Source organism: Saccopteryx bilineata, chromosome 1, assembly GCF_036850765.1.
Source record: "Saccopteryx bilineata isolate mSacBil1 chromosome 1, mSacBil1_pri_phased_curated, whole genome shotgun sequence".
Taxonomy (NCBI): Eukaryota; Metazoa; Chordata; class Mammalia; order Chiroptera; family Emballonuridae; genus Saccopteryx; species Saccopteryx bilineata.
The window spans coordinates 98084329-98103905 of record NC_089490.1 but is presented as its reverse complement, the minus strand read 5'-3'; the positions used below and the strand labels follow the sequence as shown (position 1 = coordinate 98103905).

At 38.0% G+C, this 19577-nt stretch overlaps 2 protein-coding genes across 7 annotated transcripts in view; one reads left to right on the top strand and one right to left on the bottom strand.

Moving 5' to 3' along the window:
- CCDC38 (coiled-coil domain containing 38) overlaps positions 1 to 9290 on the top strand; it is a 45180-nt gene extending 35890 nt beyond the window's left edge. For all 5 annotated transcript variants that reach the window (XM_066261952.1, XM_066261933.1, XM_066261915.1 and 2 more), the window contains exons 14-16: positions 3525 to 3730; positions 6077 to 6170; positions 9161 to 9290. In XM_066261952.1, coding sequence (XP_066118049.1) covers positions 3525 to 3730; positions 6077 to 6170; positions 9161 to 9274 — 414 coding nt within the window. In that variant the 3' untranslated portion in view covers positions 9275 to 9290. The remainder of the gene's footprint in view (positions 1 to 3524; positions 3731 to 6076; positions 6171 to 9160) is intronic.
- Positions 9262 to 17049, bottom strand: SNRPF (small nuclear ribonucleoprotein polypeptide F). Of its 2 annotated transcripts, none has more exons than XM_066261990.1 (4): positions 16917 to 17049; positions 14898 to 15023; positions 11052 to 11116; positions 9262 to 10464 (listed from the first exon to the last, which is right to left on the bottom strand). In XM_066261990.1, the coding sequence occupies exons 1-4, from the start codon at positions 16917 to 16919 to the stop codon at positions 10440 to 10442; spliced, it is 219 nt and encodes a 72-aa protein (XP_066118087.1). In that variant the 5' UTR covers positions 16920 to 17049; the 3' UTR covers positions 9262 to 10439. The 2 variants fall into 2 exon arrangements, with proteins under 2 accessions (XP_066118087.1, XP_066118076.1); XM_066261979.1 differs by having other exon boundaries at positions 9262 to 10445.
- Positions 17050 to 19577: the final 2528 nt, after the last annotated feature.

Sequence of the window (19577 nt, the reverse complement as noted above, 5' to 3'; positions counted from 1 at the left end):
CTTTCCAATGCTGGGCTTTTTAAACATTGTTTTTATTGTAGTAAAATATATATAACAAAAAAATTATCATTTAACCATTTTAAGTGTACAATGCAATGGCATTGAGCATATTCACAATATTGTGTAACCATCACCACCATCTATCTACAGAAGTTTTCATCATCCCACATAGGAACTCTGTATCCACTGAACAATATTTCCCCATTCCCTCATCTTCTCAGCCTCTGGTAAATTTTTCCTTTCCTTGTCTGTAATTTGCTTTTTAGGTACCTTACATAAATGAAATCATACAGTAAGAGTTGTCCTTTTGTGTCTGGCTTATTTCACTTAGCATGTTTTCAAGGTTCATCCATATTGTAGCATGTGTCAGAATTCCTTTTACAGCTGAAAAATATTCTATTCTATTCACTTACCACAATTTATTTATCCATTCATCTCTTTATGGGCATGAGTTGTTTCCGTCTTCCAACTGTTTAAATAATCCTGAAGCTGACTGACATGAAAAATGTCAGGTAAATGTGGCATTTCCACCCCAACCTGCTCCACTAAGCCCCTTTCATCCAAGTTTAGGGCAGTTATTTAAAAAAAAAGCCCTTGTAACACTCTTAAACTTTGAGACAACCAGATCCCTAAACAGAAAAGGTATAATGTATCTGCAAATTACTTTTAAAAGACTATCTCTGATATTTTGGTTACAGGTGTAATTTTGGCACTCGTGAATTACACACTTTGAGGAAATGCACACTCTCCTGTAGATGTAAAATACTGGGGCAGAATTGGGGAGAGAAAGAAAAGAAAAAAAATGACAGGGGAAAAATATTTTTTCTTAGAATTTTCTTGCTTATCCTCTTCCATTCTTTCAGATCTCAACATGTCAAAACATAATCCTTTATGAGTAAATAAATATAGTTGCACCTAATTTTGATATTCACAAAATTATCAGTTACTTTGGAGCTGTGATAACTATAAAATCAACCTTACTCTTTAAAATTTCCACACTCCTGTGCTTAATCCCCTAAAAACACTTTTCATTGATTCAATTTATTACTTTTAAAATAAAATTTGAAATTCAGGCATAATGTAGTATTGAAAAGTGCACAAATCGAAACTCTCTAAGAATTTCCTCAAAGTAAACACAGCCTTGTACCATTTCCTAGATCAGGGCAGAGACCATCAGCACCCCCAGAGGCCTCTTACCATCCCTCAAAGGTGACCACTATCCTCACTTCTCTCACCATCAATTAAATTTTATGGTTTTTAACTTCATATAAATGAAATCATGCACTATGTCTGGCTTATCAGCTTCTTTCTCTGAACATCATGTTTCAGATTCATCCATGCTTGTGTAGTAGTTATTTATTTTCATTGGAAATGAATGGAATATAAGCTATTCCATTGTTCAATTTGCGGAATGGATTCATCTCTGGTTTAATTTTCCTTTCAACTGGGAATTGATCCAGTTCAATTTGGAGAGTTGTTTACATTAAACATACAGAAGAATTCAACATGGATTAGAATTAGAATCCTTGAGTTGTAAAGGAACTTTAAATGACATCTAGACATCTCCCCATTCCTATCCAGTTTTGCTAACAAAGACTCCTTCTAAACATTTCTCTGGTTGGATCACTCCCCCTTCTGGTGGAAGGCATCCAAAGTTCTTATTCTGCTATTTATTTAGTCTTTCACAATCCTGCCCCCCTACCTCACCTATCAGGTATTCCTCCCGTCCCTTGCAGTCCCTCCTCAGATGCTCTGGGCTGGGCCTGCCATCTGGTGGCAGCCCCAGGGACTCACACTTGGCTTCTCTAGCCTGTGCCTTGAACTCTTTCTTCTTTGCCCTCTGCTTAGCCCTCAACCTCTTTTTTCATGAGTATCTTTTACCTCATTCCCTAATTCTATTTCCCATGCTGTCCTTAAGAAAACATCTCTCCTTGTCTTTTCCTCTCCTGTTGGAAAGAAGGAACTTAAAAAAATGACATCCGGAAAGGCCACTGCCCATTCATCTCTACAATGTTTAAGTATTCAAGAGGTCTCCTTCAGAAATTTCCATCAACTATTCTCAGATTAAAATTGCTTTTTCTCAGGACCAATGTTCAATGTATTTTTAAAAATGACTCACATTGCAGCATTTTTTTTCATATCCAGTGTTCATTTTGTACATTTCAGCCCCTTGATGGGTTACTTTTACTTTTTTTTAATATTTTTTCTGTATTTCTAAAATTTTCTAAGGGAAAGTGTTACTATAAATGAGAAATACAATTAATGTTATTTAGAAAGGGAGAGAAAAAAGATTTATGGCAAATAGGACTTTTGGTTGTTTCTTTTCCATTTTTTAAAAATACTTCATACTTAAAGTTTTCTTTAAAATTATATTTTTATATAAATACAGTAACTATTCCTTTAGAAAGAAAAAAGGGGTGGAGCCTTATGGTAAGCAGGACCATCAGAAAGGTGATTAAAGCAGGAGATGGGAGAGACAAGCTGTTGAAAGTAAACTCTTGGTAACAGAGCTGACTTATCATTGTTGATGGCTCTATAAGGAGTCCCATGACTCCAGGAGCACATCTCGAATGTTATTTTTCCTTGGCTTCACGGTGCTTCTCATCTTCTTGACCGGAAGCAGGCATTGGGCAGAAAGCTACCTGGAGAACGATGAATTCTGCCCAGCAGTTTATTGAGGTCCTCTTAATCTCGAATGCCAGGTTCAAAAGGGAGAAACAGGATGCGAGTTTCCCTTCGGTCCCAAAACACATTACATACAAGCTCAAGTGTCTCTACCATCAGATAAAACGGACCAGTAGCCAGGTACAGGGATCAGCAAGGGTTGGCACAAGCTCTGTTTAGGCTAGAATACTGCAATTGGTTCCCAATGGAGAGTAAAAATTTTAACTTCTCAAAAGGTTTTTGTAGGCCAGTCTGGGAACCTGTTTGCTTGTAACTTTTCTTTTCCTCTGAGAGAATACATTCATTTATTCAGCAAACATTTATTAAGTGCCTAGTTATGTGCAAGGCACTATTTTAGATATGTGTCAACATCAACAGCTCCAAGTGCTCAGTCTAGAAAGGGAGGTGAGGCATGCATGCAATTAACAATCACACAGCATGGTTAGTTTTAGCTACCAGACTAATAAATGCAAAGAAAGGGAACTCACAAGCCATGCTGCAAGGAAATGCACTGGAGTGGCAAAAAAGGACTTAAAATGTGTATGTTGCCTCTACTTGAATGCTTAGGGTATCAGATACACAAAAACATTCAGCAAAAAGATTACGGTTATAATTACTTTACCTCGAATGAAATATTAAAAAAAAAAAAAAATAACCCAAGATGTTGTTATAGCAATGATCTGACTATAAATTGTTATACATATCATTGCTGCATTTTCTCTCTTCTATGTCAAACTAAAGTTCTAAACAAGGAAACATTTAGTAGTATGTAAGAGCCTTTTCCTTATAATAGAGTAAAAGAATTTACATTTACTGAACAAGCCAATAGTGATGTTTTCTGCTCTTCTTTTCAATCTCAGGAAAAACTGATAGAGGCACTTAGTAAAAAAATTAATCAAGTATACAAAGTCTGCATTGGAGATGATGAGGTTGGCAGCCTCAACCTGGTCCAAAAGATGGCTAAAGTAGAGTCTCGCCTGGTGGAACTGAGTGATCTCATTGACTCTATTCCCAAAGAAAATGTGGAGGCAATTAAGAGGATAAAACAGAAAGAACGACGGCAAAAGTCAGTGTCCTATATAAGTGTACTGAATGACTTACCGAGTGGCTGTTTTGCTTGGGTTCCGTTTAGCAGGTCTCTATTATATGGCAAGATGGCTGCATAAAGACAGTGGGAGGAGCCAAACCCAGTCCAGCCCTCCTCAGAGAGTTATTATTTAGTAGGAAAACGCATTCATCAATTATTATTACAAAATAAATGTGCCATTATCAATGGCACATGAGCACTGTGAATGAAGGAATCAACCAGATGACCAGAAAGTTTACCAGATGCAACTGGCCTAGTCTGGAATGGGCGAGGGGTCCTTTTAGCTTGGAAAAGTGAATTGTCAGGATGAATCTTTACTATACTTAAATGAACATTATTGAAGAGCTATCATGTGGAAGTAGAATGGTACTTGTGGTGAAAATCCCAAGGCATAAATTGAAGCTCTTCATTGGAAAACTGCAGGAAGACCCAATCTATGAAAGAATTGTTTGAAAAAGCCACAAATGAGAGTTTTCCTCTGTGCATAACTGCCAACTCCTCCACACATAGCATCTACACAGCAATTCATCCATTCCTCAAGAGTCCCATGAGGATTATCACCCCTGGAACATGGCCCACCACCAGTTCCACATCCTTGCCTAGCTTGGGGCCTTTCAGGAGAATGCACCAATTTACAAATAATTTCCATACTGAGTTATGTACATACTACTTTTGAGGCAATGATTATAAATATATGATCCCTAGTATAATGCGGCATGTAGAAAATGCTTATAGGTGAAATAATGTTCATGTTACAGCAAAACATGATGGGAGGCAGACAATACTATGGCTAGCAGTACGGACTTGAGAGTTGACCTGCCTGGGTTCAATCGAGGTTCCACCATTACCAACTTTGTGACCAAATAATCTCTTATAACCTCAGTTTATCTGTCAAATGGCAGTAATGACTTGTAGGATTGTTGTGAGAATTAAGTGATCTAAGTAAAAGCAATAAAGTATCTTTGGCACATAGTAAGTACTCAAATATTAGTCATTAATATTAGATATTTTGTTATTGGCTACTATATTACTGCTGTATAGGGGATATTGCTTCTCCCACATAAAAATGAAGTCCAGAATATATTAAGGTGACCCTGATAGAATTTTGTTAAATATAGAGCAAATTTTTAAAAATTATAAATGACAGATGACTCCTTCCATAATATGACTTGTGATTAATTATACTAACACTTGTATCTTACAGTAGAAAATAAATTGTCATCCAGGAGTTATTACAATGTACTTTCAGTAGTGATACATGAACCTAATACCAATTATTTATTGTTCTTAAAAAGAAAATTTCAGTTGGTTTTTCCCATGGTTTGGTGGCACTTCATACAATACCAAATCCTGCATAAAAAATATTCAATAAGCCTGACCCAGGAGGTGGCGCAGTGGATAGAGCCTCGGACTGGGACGCGGAGGACCCAGGTTCGAAACCTTGAGGTCGCCAGCTTCAGCACGGGGTCCCTGGCTTGAGCGTGGGATCATAGACCTGACCCCACGGTCACTAGCTTGAGCCCAAGTTCACTGGCTTGACCAAGGGGTCACTCACTCTGCTGCTACTGCCCCCAACCCCAACTCTGTCGAGGCAAATATGAGAAACCAATCACTGAATAACTAAGGAGCTGCAATAAAGAACTGATGCTTCTCATCTCTCTTCGTTACTGTCTGTCCCTATCTGTCCCTCAGTCAAAAAAAAAAAGGTTCAATAAATTTAACAGTTAAAATTAAGTATGTCCATAAAATAGTTATCACTATTGAGTGCTTATTCTGCACCAGGCACTGGAGTAGGCAGACTGCCTAGATCATCTCATTTTAATTTTATCCTTACAACAACCCTAGAGAAAATAAGACATACAGCATTTACTGATCTTAACTTCAAAATACCATTCAAAAATATTAACAGGAAAATATACTTTTGTGGTGATTCACTGAACTGTATGTGTCATCTGTGTACTTTTCTGTTATATTTCAATGGAAAGGTAGTGGAAGTTAATTCCAATGGCTGGTGTACACTGTGAAGTGACACAACATGAGTGACAAGAGGCTCTGCAGAGGTGCCTATTTAGACCAAGATGGGCTAAATGTTCACTTTTTCCAAAATGGTAACACACAAATTCTTCCCATTTCAACACAAATAGGATGTGTTAAGATTTCACCTGAATATTCAAAAGCCACAGTTATGGGTGAAGATGAATTATTATTTTCATTTAAACTTAATGGAAATTTTATAATATTTAGATAGTTCACTACCAAATAGTAATGATGCAGGTCTTTTTTTACTGTGATTTATAGTTAGAAGAACTTTTTCTCTCTTGACAGGTTGCGTGAAGAGAAAATGAAAGAAAAACAAAGACATCAGGAGGAAAGGCTGAGAGCTGCTTTGGAAAGAGCAGTAGCACAACCAAAGAAAAAGGTTTATTTTGTTACTGATCGGTCCAGCTACTGTGGACTTGTTTTTATACCAGTGCTTCTGTGGTATAAAAACAAAATATCTAATTTGAGTATTTACCCAAGTTAAACTTCAGCGAAATCTTTTCTGCTCCCCTGTTCAACTGGTCTCTCTCCGGTTCCTTGTTACTTTTAGAATAATTCAAATTACTGGATAACAGTTCCATATTAGGCCGCCTTTTTTTAGTAAAAGAAATTTGTCCACTCCTCTTTTTATTTAGTACCAAGTTCACCAAACTAAACAATTATTTTAAAAACTAATTTTTTGAATAGCTACTATAAACATATGGTTCAATGTTCAAAAGGTACAAGAGTATTTATTCACTGATAAGTAAGTCATCCTCAGTTCCCCTCTCTGGAGGCAACCAGTGCTAACAGTTATATCTGCATCTTTCTGGAAATATCCTACGTATCTTACAAATGGTAGCTCTGAACCTTGCTTCTTTCACAATGGCGATAGTGAGCTCAAATTACAAATAACTGGGTCTTCTAACCCTCACACTGTAAAAAAAAAAAAAAAGGGGAGATTAATAATTGAAGTTAAAATGGCATACCCAGTGTCACTTCAGATTCAGAAGACGAATCAGGACCAGGAGCCGGGTTCTTCATATTGCAAGGTGACCTGTAATAAGAAGTCTGGGCAGCCAGTCACTGGGCGCTTCCAGTCCATGCCCTGCGTTCTGGAGGGTGTGTCTATATGCCACTCCCTCCTCTAGGTTAGGGTCTGAAACATAGTCCAGGAACCCAATTTCATGGTTAGCTACAAAGCTAATGTGAACAATGATTCTCAGCATAGTACTAACTAACTCATTGTGAATGCTTTTGTGTACCTCACACCCCGACTTTTGAGGTTAAGAACTTGAAAAAAGTTTCCAAGTATGGTAATTGTAAATATGTATGTCAAAATGTAATGATTACTTTAAATTATTTTATTTAAATAAGCATTTCCTCTTAAAGAGTCTATATTTTTCTAGTTCAAATCTTCCCATGAACACCTGACTTGTCCTCTTCTTTCCAAGGGAGAATTAAGCACTCATCATTCTCCCACCTGTATATAGTTTCACTAAACCCATAAAATTGAAATGATTATTTAAAAATATCTTTCCTTTTAAAACATGAATGCTTTATGACTCTTTAAAAAAATGTTTACTTACTCATTTTAGTGAGAAAAGGGGGTGAAAATTGGAAGGGGGGAGGGGGAGAGAGGGAGAGAGAGAGAGAGAGAGAGAGAGAGAGAGAGGGGAACATTGAGCTGCTCTTGTATGTGCCTTAACTAGGGATCGAACCAGCAACCTCTGCGCTTCAGGACAATGCTCTAACCAACTGAGCTATCCAGCAAGGGCAAGTTTTATGACTTTTGTATCTCCAATGCCTGGCACACAGTGGATACTCAACAAATACTTGTTGAATTAACAGACTAAAAATGAGAATAAAAACTGAAAGAAAATTGAAAATAAAAACGGCAATCTGATAAGTTGACAATGTAAAAATCCTGTGATAGAAGTTCTAACCCATTTGGGACACTTCATCATTGGAAATTTTCTAACATAAATAACAAGTTACCAAACAGATCACTGACAGAAAAAAATTCTGACTTTAGCAAAGGAATTCAGGTCCCCTAAAGACATTTTTGTTGATTTAATTATGCAGAGGACATTATTGTTATTTAGTTCACTGGAACCAAGAATGTCAGACATTCTGCAATGCAAGGGACAGTCTCACATAAAGATGGTGGCCCTTTTGAACACAATGGAGATATCCTATCAAAGCTCAAGTCCAGTAGAACATAAATAGTTTTCTCATCCATTTGCATGACACAAATTCAGATGTAAAAGCAAAACCAGCCTGACCTGTGGTGGTGCAGTGGGTAAAGTACCGACCAGGAATGCTGAGGTCCAGGTTTGAAACCCCCGGCTTGCCAGGTCAAGCCACATACCAGAGGCCAACTGCTGAGTTAATGCTTCTTGTTCCTCCCCCCTCTTCTCTCTCCAAAATCAATATACTCTTTAATAAAAGCAAAACAAAACAAATTACAGAGAAAAGACTAAAAAATAAAATTAGTATGATAATCTTGAGTATAGGGGTTGTCAGGTTACACAGTCTCAACATACGACGTTTCAAATTACAATGCTCACTCCCATAAAAACTAAGAAAAACCGAGACGTGTTTTGGCTTACACTGTGAGCGCCGACTCCATGGACTCGGTGGAAGGACTCGGTGGGCTGCTGCAATGGAAGAGCACACAGTACCGCAGCACGAGCGAGGGGCCGGCGTCCCAGGCACGCTTGCTTACCTATGTCCTTTGGACTGTTGTTTGTGTTTGGCTAGGCTGTATTTTGATTTATACCAAAATTCGGATTACAGCACTGTTGTTGGAACAGAACTGCATTGTAACCCGAGGACCCCTGTATATGCCCCAGAGAGAATGAACAGATGTGCAACTAAGGATTTCCCTAAATCTGCCCTGGTGGGAACACTCCCAAGAGCCAAAAAGATTATTAGTATTCAAGATAAGTAGATAGTTTTCTCAAGTTTTTGTTTAAAAATGAACAGGACTTTTCAATGCCAGTCAATTGGTGCTCAACAGAAGAAAGTGAACTCTTCTCACCAATGGAAGAAAAACTAGCTATGACACTTGCTGAGAAATGAAATGCTGGCCTCAAATATGGTTCTTTCTGACCATGTCTGAAACCTGCAATGACTTTACCATAAATCTCCCTCACTTCCTCAGTAAAACCTAACTGCTTTGTCTTCTGCATACTACAGTGTTTCATTTGTTAGTTAATTTTACCTAACATGTTGGACATCCATTAAATTATCAATCCCTCTGTAATGGATTATTTACTATTCTAAACAGTATTATTTCTTGGAAAAATTAAGTTAATATTAGTATTTTACTTATACTTCAATAGAAAAAGGTTATGCTAAGGAATATTATTTTTTATTTTATTTCAGCTGGGAAGACGACTCATCTACCGTTCAAAACCTCCATCTGCTACCAAACCAGTACTACTTGCAGTCCAGGAAACAATAACACAATCACTAGAAGATGAATATTTCTTCACTTGAATAGGAGCAGTAAGGCTTTTATTTCCAGAATGTTTTAGGCATATTTTATAGATTTCGGTTTACAGTAATGGCAATATTCCGCCCCATATACTGGCCTTACCAGTTTGAGGAAGACATGCCTTTGTTCTAAAGGTTACAGCATTGGAAATGGGAGTTATTTGAAGGCTTTTATTTTCCATAGCCTAAGTATTATTCTAAACATCATACAGCTATACTTTGAGTTGCCTCAAAGTTGGCAATGCACATCCAAAGTTACTTTATTGATGTAACTATATGGTTAATGACCATTAAATTTAATAGTGGCATTCTCTAACAATATAAGACTTTCAATGATCTACTTTTTTTCAACCAGTCCATAGGAAAGTTCATAGCATAAATTTTATAACTGTGGAGTATACATTTTAACAATGAACAATTCTAAGATATCTTAAGGGCTCGGAGTTTAAGATTTAAACAAAAATCACTAGGTTATGTTCTCAGAACATAACTGTAAGACTGGTTTTTAATTCACATTAAAGAGTACTGTTCAGAAACTTAATTTTTCTAAGAGAACAAACTATTTCTTCAACCTAAATGTCAGTTCACAATTTCTGTTGTGCTCTATATCCACAATCATTTTAATTTTCAGCTGATGTTTCATTTTATTTGTATGTATATATTATTTAGCTTACACTGTAATGTGTAATTTACCAGCTACTAAATAAAATGTTATCTATTAATTATAAGAAAATATTTAACTTTATACGGTCAAAAATGGCTCAAAAATAACTTTAAAAGAAACAGTTGCTTTTAAAAGGTCTCAGTTAATATTATATATAATTACAAGAGTTGAAGTTCATCTTCATAAATGTTTATAAGGCATAATGTTCCTGTATAGAAAAAAGTAAGAGTATTTGGCTTACGAAAGAAAACCAACTTGAATGAAGTTGGGTGGCTTTTAAAGCAGTTACTACTGTGAATAATCTCTCAACTGTTTCAACATTTGAGTTTGCATATTAATTAAACATACTTTCTGAGTATGAACAGTTCACAAGTCAAGTTGAAAAACACAAATTTTTATTGTCTAGAAATATATATAAAAAAGAAAAATCCCGGCAAAAGATGCTATTCTCTCATTTCCCCATCTTCTTCTTCTTCTTCAACACCCCTGATATAAAGGACATTATTACACCTGTGAACAGAAGAACAGTCTATTTTGTTGTTCCAACCAGAAAACACATAATATCTGATTTTCAATTGCTAGATTTTTTTTATTACCAAAATACCAAATGCTCAATTTACAATCTAGTATTTTTTCTCTTTTAAAACAATTTTACCACTGATTTGTTAAAAAGCACATGGCACTTATTTTTTTTTTTTTACCATGTGACTGTTATAAAATAGTACCTTTATGTTCTTTCAAAGGGAATAATGACTAGAATTTGGGGATATCAAGTTAGTTCTAGAAAATGAGTATAACAAAAATCCCTAACAGCAGCCAGACCCAACTGAGATTCAAAACAAACTCCTACAATTAAAACCACTAAAAATGTTACAGCTAAGAGCTAGAAAGTTTATCAATACTAGAAAAATCTTAAGGCTGAATAGCTCCAAAACACTTAAACCTTTAATAAGTTTAACAATTTCAAAGACTCTTAAAATCTAGCTGTAGAATGTTATATCAAATTAATAGTGATTTTAAAAAGCAATTCTGAAGTTGAGGCTCTAAATTAGTTTGTTTAAATGGGTATTTCTAATGCTCACCAGTCTCCTTACATATACTACTACTCCTTGTTACCTTATTAAAACTTCGCCCAGGTGTCCAGACAATGCTCCATCTATGTATTCTTCTGTGTTTGCAAGCTTTAAATAAAAAGAAAATATATTAATGTAATAATACAGAAGGAAAATAGTAAGACACACCTAATATTGGTGAGAGAAACTTATTAACTGAGACCTTTCTATACCAACCACTCATATTTATCTATAATTAATATTATTTTATTACTATTGTACTTTGTTTCATATAAATATTTAATGTTAATATTGATGGATTTAGAACTCATATATAATAAAGCTTGTTTGCACATAATAGGAAAAATCTCTCAGTTGTGTAATATTTCTTTCTAGTAGACACTGAAACAACATGCCAAGAAAGACGATCTCCCACACAGTATCATATCGAGGAACCCAATATGTGTGTATCGAAGTTACGGCTAAAATACTTTTATATTAGTCACCAACCAAACCAAAGAAGTAAATAAAACAATTTTTAAATTATGTGCTAATAAACAGGGAAAAACAAGTTCTTAAAAGGAGATTAAACAATGAAGAGTAACCTTATAAACTTCCAGTTCTAAAATAAATTACAGGCATATAATGTACAGCACAAGGAAAATAGTCAACATCATAATAACCTTGTACAGTGAAAGGTGCTTGTTAAAACCATCACGGTGATCACTCTGTAAGGTGTGTGTATGTATGTGTGTGTTGAATCACTATGTTGTACACCTAAAACTAAATATTATGCCAACTGTACTTTAATTGAAATTCATTCATAAATATTTAAACTCAACATTTTCTTTACTAAATTGTGGCTGGTGGGTTACATACCTATTATGTGATAAAGGGGATCTTTTAGGGAGTTGGAAGTTTGATGAAAGCCTTTATTTTTCAACTGTTAAATGTTAAAACTTTTTAAAAAAAGTAACCTTTATAGTTAAGGAACTATTACTTTAATTTTATACCAAAATGTTTAGCTTGCCTGACCAGGTGGTAACACAATGGATTGAGCATCGACCTGAGATACTGAGGACCCAGGTTCGAAATCTCGAGGTCACTAGCTTAGTGCAGGCTTATCCAGCTTGAACACGGGCTCAACGGCTTGAGCGTGGGATCATAGACATGACCCCATAGTCACTGGCTTGAGCAAGGGGTCACTGGCTCAGCTGGAGTCCCCGGTCAAGAGACATATGAAAAAGCAATCAATGAACAACTAAGGTGCTGCAGCTATGAGTTGATGCTTCTCATCTCTCTCCCTTCCTGTCTATCTGTCTTGCTTTTAAAAGTTTAGCTTTCCTTCTACATATAGGTAATAAACTTTACTTTTAATTTTTTTAAATTACAATCATGCTATCTAGAACCCACAAAAGAAATGAGGAGAGAAAAAGGAAGGGAAGCTTCCTTCATCAGTTGGGCAAAGAGCAGAAGGAAAGAAATATAGGGGTTATAGAGGATGTGAGGTAAGGCACGAAAAACATGGTAATGAACTAACACTGCTACTGCATGTTACTCCTTCTACCATGGAGAACAGAGTAACCTCCTACACCCAGAGAGGTTTAGTCTGAAATACATGTGGTTGTTGAGACAACTACCATATTTCCCCATGTATAAGATGCACCTTAATTTTGGGGCCTAAATTTTGAAAAAAAAATGTATTACATAAAGTTACTGAATTCAAGTTTTATTCATCCTAAAATTCATACAACTCCTCATCACTGTCAAAACTCCCATCCATTAGCTTGTCCTTATCTGTGTCTGATGACAAATCAGTCTTCAACAATGAGTGCAAAAACCAGCGCGAAAAGCAGAAAATGCAAGTTAAAAAAAAAATCTACAACCACTGTGTAAGCAGCACCCAGTTTTTAGACCACAAAATTTTTGAAAAAAGGTGCATCTTATACATGGGGAAATATGGTAGTTTGGTATGTAACAGAGCTCAGAAATAATGTACTAATATCAACTGATTTTTGTTGAAAATTAATTTTTGGCAGATATTTAACATTTAACTGGTTTCTAAATTACACAATGCTCCAAAGCCTTCTATCACATTTAAAATAAAGTCCAAAGTCCTTTTTATCACTTAGAAGGCCCTCTTTGACTACCATTTCAACCTTCCTATTATTCTTCCCCTACCTCACTCTGCTCTGGCCTTCCTGCTGTGCCTTAAACACACCAACGTTCCTCCACAAAGCCTTTGCTCTGTTTCCCTCAAAGTGGGATGCTCTCACTTTTCAGCAACTCTCTTCAGCTGCTCACTTAATTCTGGTCACTGCTCAATTTACTTCCTCAGAGAGGCCTTCCTTGGCTCTCCTATCCAATACTGCACACTCCTGTCCCTCTATTCCAACACTGCTTTCCTTTTCTCCATAGCACCTCTCATTACTCGATACCACAGTCTATTACGCTCCCTCACCACTAACACTTCCTGAGGATAGGGGCTTTGCTTGGTTCACTGGTGTATTCACAGGGCCAGGCGCATAATGGATGCTCAATAAACACATGCTGAGTGAACAAACTCAAAGGCATCATCAATGTGGTTTCTCAGATACATTTCAAAACTGGCAAGCTCACTAGGAAGTGACATTATTTTCGAAACCTAGAATTTGGTGTATAGTCTTGATTCCTCTTTTATTTAAATATATATATAATTCCCATACCATAAAAGTCACATTTAAATATAGAAGTCCGTGGTTTTAACGACTATATTCATAAAGTTGTACACCATCACCACTAAGTCTGGGACATGTTCAGCACAGGGGATATGCTCTTCAGATTTTTCCATAGCCTTGGAAAATGATTCCTGCTTGGGGAATTTTCCAGGCCAAAACAATGCTCTATACGAATTTTGGGGACCTAAGCATCATCTGTTCAGGTGGAACACAGCATGGCAGTCCCCAGGAAATTAAAGATTTACGGCATGATCCAGCAATCTCGTTTCTGGATACATACCCAAAGCAATTGGAAAAGAGACTACCAGATATTTTACAGCCATGTTCGCTGCATTCCTAACAACAGTCAGAAGGTGGAAACAACTCAAATGTCCATCAGCAGAGGAATGGATTAAAATGCAAAATATATATACAATAATTATTTTAGCTACAAAAAGGAATGAAATTCTGATACATGCTACACCATGAATTAGCCTGAACATTTTAAGTGAAACATGCCAAAGGGACAAATATCGTAGGATTCCATATATATGAGGTACCTAGAATAGAGAGACTAAAAGAATAGTATTTATCAAGGGAAGCAGGCAAGGGAAAAGGGGAGTTACTTTATTATTTTTTTTTTATTTAGACAATTTTAACGGGGTGACATTGGTCAACTAGAGTACATAGATTTAGAGAAAACATCTCTGGATCATTTTGACATTCGATTCTGTTGTATACCCATCACTCTAGGGAGTTACTTTTTTAATGGGTACAAAGTTTCACTTTGGGATGATAAAAAATGGGGATGATAAAAAACTTGGAAAATTGGTGAGGGGGATGGCTACACAATGCGAATGTACCTAATGCCACCAGGTGGAACACCTGAAAGTGGTAAATTTTATGTTTTATGTATTTCATCACAATTAAAAAAAAACTGGCTGAAACATTTACAGAGCTAGTGTTAACAGACATGTAGTCCGTTATCAATTCATTTGGCTGATAATTCTGTGGCTGTATTCTTCTTTAATACCAGGCATCATTCATAGTTTATCACAATTATAACATCCTCTGTGACCTTGACTTTCTTTCCTTAATTTTTGTATTGTCTGTCAATTTAATTAACTGCATTCTCCTAAGTCACACCAAACCTTAGAGATGTAAGATGAAGAAAAATAAATGCAATGTAATGATTTTATAATTCTTTAGCTTACCTGCATGTTCATATAGCCATCTACAGATACCAGGTAGCCTTTGTACTCCATTCCCCACTTAAGTTTCACCATTACTGGCTTTCCTGTTAATCCATTGAGGAAAGGTTTGGGATTGAGGGGCAAACTCTGCACAAAGAACAACAACAGAAAAACTCAATTATTTTCCAGGGCTCGGTGCCCACCACCTTCTCGGTTATCAAATCACATATATTTTATGGTGCCTAAAAGAAACAAACTCTCGACTCCCTCTCATATAATTTTTACTTTTATTTGTTGAACAGCATCAGAGAAATCAAAATAACCAGTTAGCCAATTTCATCTTTGACCCATCAAAACTTATAAAACTATTTATTATTCCCTTAAAACACACTGAATAGCTATTAAATGTCACTCACTGTTCCAGGTTATAAAGAAGCAAAGGTAAAGGCAGTAAAAAACAAAACAAAAAAATGCAGGTGACAGTCCTTGTGCTCGAGAATCTCCCAGTGGGAGGGGGGAGGGCAAATCACAACAAACAGACAATTACACTGCAATGTAGTGGATATGCTACGTACAAGGGTATCAAACCAATCCAGTGTTAAGAGAAAAGGAAAGGTTGTCTGAAATAAGTAATGTTTTCATTTTAAAGGATGAGAGATACTGTATTTCCAAGGGGGGAAAACAGCTGTTCTAGGCAGAGGAGAATACCTATCTAACAAGAGGAAGAATAAAGCAACACGGTGACTTCAGGGACACACAAACAATTCAGCTGTCAAGTCCCAAATGTGAGGCTACAGAATGAAGAAGGCAGATCACACTTGACAGTCTTTTGCTTGAATTCTAGCTCAGACTGGGTCTGTCTTGACTTACTCCCTCTTACAGGTGAGCTATCATTTAATGCTTGTTTATCCAGCAAAGCAGTAGTGTCCCCAGTAAGTTCACTTTTTCCTTACTTCACCTGCTCACCTGTCAGTCCAAAGAAAAGAACCAAGAAACTTAGCTACTAACCCCCTTTAAGATAAGTACAAAGTGATCTCAGAAGACACAGGGGCTAACGTAATAACCTCCTAAAGAGTCTCCAGTTTTCACTTTTGTCTTTTTCCAACTTATTATCCACACGGCAACCGTTATTTTTATCACGTCATATCTTTGCTTAAATGCTTCAATGGCTTCTAGTTGCAGGTGGAGTAGAATCCAGATCTTCTAACGTGGCCTGAGAGGTCTTGCCCGACTGCCTCATGACCGCTCCTCACGCAAGAGGCTGTGGCTTTCCGTTCATTCCTCCGACTGGTCAAGGTTTTTACCTGGCCTTAGGGCCACCGCTCAGGTTCCCTAAGCTTGGTCAACTCTTCTTCCTGCTCTTTAAAGGGCTGTATTTCAATACCATTCAGGTTTCAGGTGCAGCCCTCCCCTTCCCGGGGTGCCATTCCTGACCTCTCTTCTAATACACCATCGTATCCCCCTCACAGCAGCCTGCCTGCTTCCTTCCTAGCGCACATTATTTGCAATTATGTATTTTTGATATTATTTTATTAAGGTCTGCCTCCCACGCCCGACACAATGAACCTAGGCCAGGGTCCGCATCTCTGTCCTCTGCAGGACAGATATTTATATTCCTACCGCCTGGCACCGTATCTGGCAAGGGGCACGCGCTCAATACTTGCTAAAAGAACACATGAATGCGCCAAAGCCTGGGGTCTGTGTTCCAGAGCGCTGCGGGGCTGGAATGAGAGCAGGCTCAACAAGTGGGACGTGAAGAATCTTCCTCTTTTCCCTGACTCTGTGGCTCCAGCCAGCAAGGATACCTCAGTTTCAAAACAAAGCGGAGAGGGAAGGGAGCACGAACATCCCTGGGGCGCGGAAGGCAGCGAAAGGAGCAAGCGCTCCAGAGCAGCGAGAAGAGACTGCCGACCCAGTGCGCAGCGCCTCACGCGGATGAATGAAAACGCGCGAACCGACCACCAGGCCCCGCGTCGCTGGTCACCCGCTCGCGCTCTCTCGCCTCCCGCTCTCTCCTCCACCAGTTGTTTTCCTCCTTACCATCGCGACGACCAGCAAATGCTGCAGGCTACTCGCCGCGATCCCAGCTGCCGCCCGTCCCTCGAACTGGAGCACCGACAGCACAGCTCTATCACGGTGCTTCAAAAGAAATGGCCGCCAAAAAGCAGTGTGACCTTTTACCTCCGACTACAGCTCTTCCGCTTCTATGATTGGACGCAAAGAGATATGTGCTGATTGGAGGAGGTGGTGGGCCATGTCTCCTGGCAACCAAGATGCCTCTGCTGTCTGTCTTTCCTCTAGGCGCCACAGGCCTGCGGGACTGTCCCAGGAGAGCCCCAGCTCTAGTCGGAGGGCTGGAGCCTCTTCCAGACTACTCTTGAGGCGGCTATGAGGATTCTATTTATCAGTGCCTAGACCAACTGCCACGGGAGGAAAGACAACACTGACACACGTTAGTTGCAGGACTCACACAGGCAGTTTATTACTCACAATCCTTATGGCTTTGCCTGAGTACAGTTTAAGCGGCCGTGGGCGTGCTGCTCTCAGCTGTCCTTGGTCAGAGCGGCTCGGAGACAGTCCACTTTCAACGTTGGAATCTGGCGACTACCGCAGCAGAGGGCTCCTCACTCTAGTACCTTTTCTGGCCAACGCCTTCTAACAGATGTCAATCTACAGGATTATCATCTCAAACCACCTTTTTGGGAGTACCCCACAGGGAGCTCTTTTTATGTTAATCTACCAAAATGTCACATCAAACCACTTTTAAGGTGTTCCTAGGGAAGCTTCTTGTTTATGTTAACCTACCGAGTTATGACATCAAGCCACTTCTTATCTATATATAACTTCACATACACACTAACTGAGTCCTGCGCAAAAGGCAGTCTGCCTATCATATCTGTACACACTAGATTAATTCCTATCCAGACGGCATAACTTTATTTAATTTCCTTAATTGCTTTTAATATTATATCCAAATTATTTCTATATATCTTCTATATTTTTCTATATTTCTATATATTTAATTACTATAACATTATATTACTCAACAGGGACGCCTTCCGCCCGTGGATTCGGGCGGGTCACTGCGAGCTGGTGAGGATAGTGAGGCTGGCCATGTTTCTTGTCAGCTCGCGGGCCTCAAGGGTTTAGCTGGGACATACTGTGTACTTTGCGGAGTGTACGTGATTTCTTACGAACTTGCCTAATGGGGGTGTCCTTTGTCCTTTTGCACCTGACGAGTTGCTGGCTCTCGAGTTTCATCTTCAGTTTCTCGCAGATTCTGTGATTTGGTGTCTCCTCTGCCACTGTCCAGTTCTGACTGTTTTCTATTCTGTAATGTCCATTTTGACCCACTTAAAAGGATGAGGAGAAGGAAACTATACTAAGGGAGGTGAAACACCAAAGAAAGTCAAGTGCAGAAGTTTCAGATGAGGTCAGTTTGAGTCCTCAATATGGTGTTGTGGTGTCCTTGTCCATCTATTTTTTGCATTGCCAACAGAGACCCGCTACAGCCTTTTTACATGTGTTTATGATTAATCTCACTTGTTTTTCCCCAGTGCAGACCCTTCAGCTCACTGAGATCTGAAATGCTACATTTGGTTCTTGGAGAATACACACTTTGAGTACTACTAAGGTGACCATCGTTTTTACAATGAAAAAGAAGACAAAAATAAATCCAAGAAAACAGTATCATAAATAAAAGAAACATTTTATTCATTGCAACAATAATACACTATAATATGATAAATGCATAATAAAAACATTTGTAATATTTTATATTGTAATTATGCTTACATGCCTATTAATTTTTATTAATAATTGTAAGAAAAAAGTACTCATTTAGATATAAATACGTCACATCGCACTCAATGGATCGACTCTGCATCAATTTAATACGGACATTTACAGATTAGTCGTCCGATATCAAAGAGGAGGACATGTAGGACATTTTTTGAGGGAGGACTGTCCTCCCTAAAGGAGGACGATTGATCACCTTAGTACTCCTGTTTTTTGGTTTTGTTATTGCAGCCCTAAGGAGATGAATTTGGAATCTGGGTTTAAATATTGTGTATTGAAGCACTATGGAGAAGTGGGTAAAACTTGAGAGGGAGCCTGAATTCAGACCTCTGAATCTCCTTGCATGGGGATGGTGTTGGGCAGTTTCTTACCTCCCAATGCCTTTGTTTCCTCAGCTGACGTGCCTTTAAAAACTAAACACAGCACTGTGAGGGTTCATTAATTAGTGTGAAGAGGATAGGAATGTGGTGGGCCATGTAAGGGCTCTGTAGCTGTTAACTATATTAATGTCCATGTAAATGTTGGAGAATGCTGACAAAATACAGTAATTTTTAGTATCATTTATGCCAAACAGAATTATTTATCCCAAAGTTTAGATGGTTTTTCCCCTTAGTTCCAGGATCATTTAATGGGTATTTAGCCTTTGCATAGCCTTTGAGTTCCTGCTATGTGCCAGGCCTCTTCACAATTGTTATAATGGAAATCTTACCACACAGACTGGTGAAGTAGTTGTGGCCCCATTTTTTGCGATGAGAAACAGGCTCAGCAAATAAATTGTGGGAGGCCACATAGCTGGGGTTCAACCTGAAAGCTCTTTGCTTTTTCTACTTCACAAAGCTAAATTTCATGAGCTCAATACATACTTTAGAAGTCTTATTTGGAAGACTTATTTTTTAAAAAAAT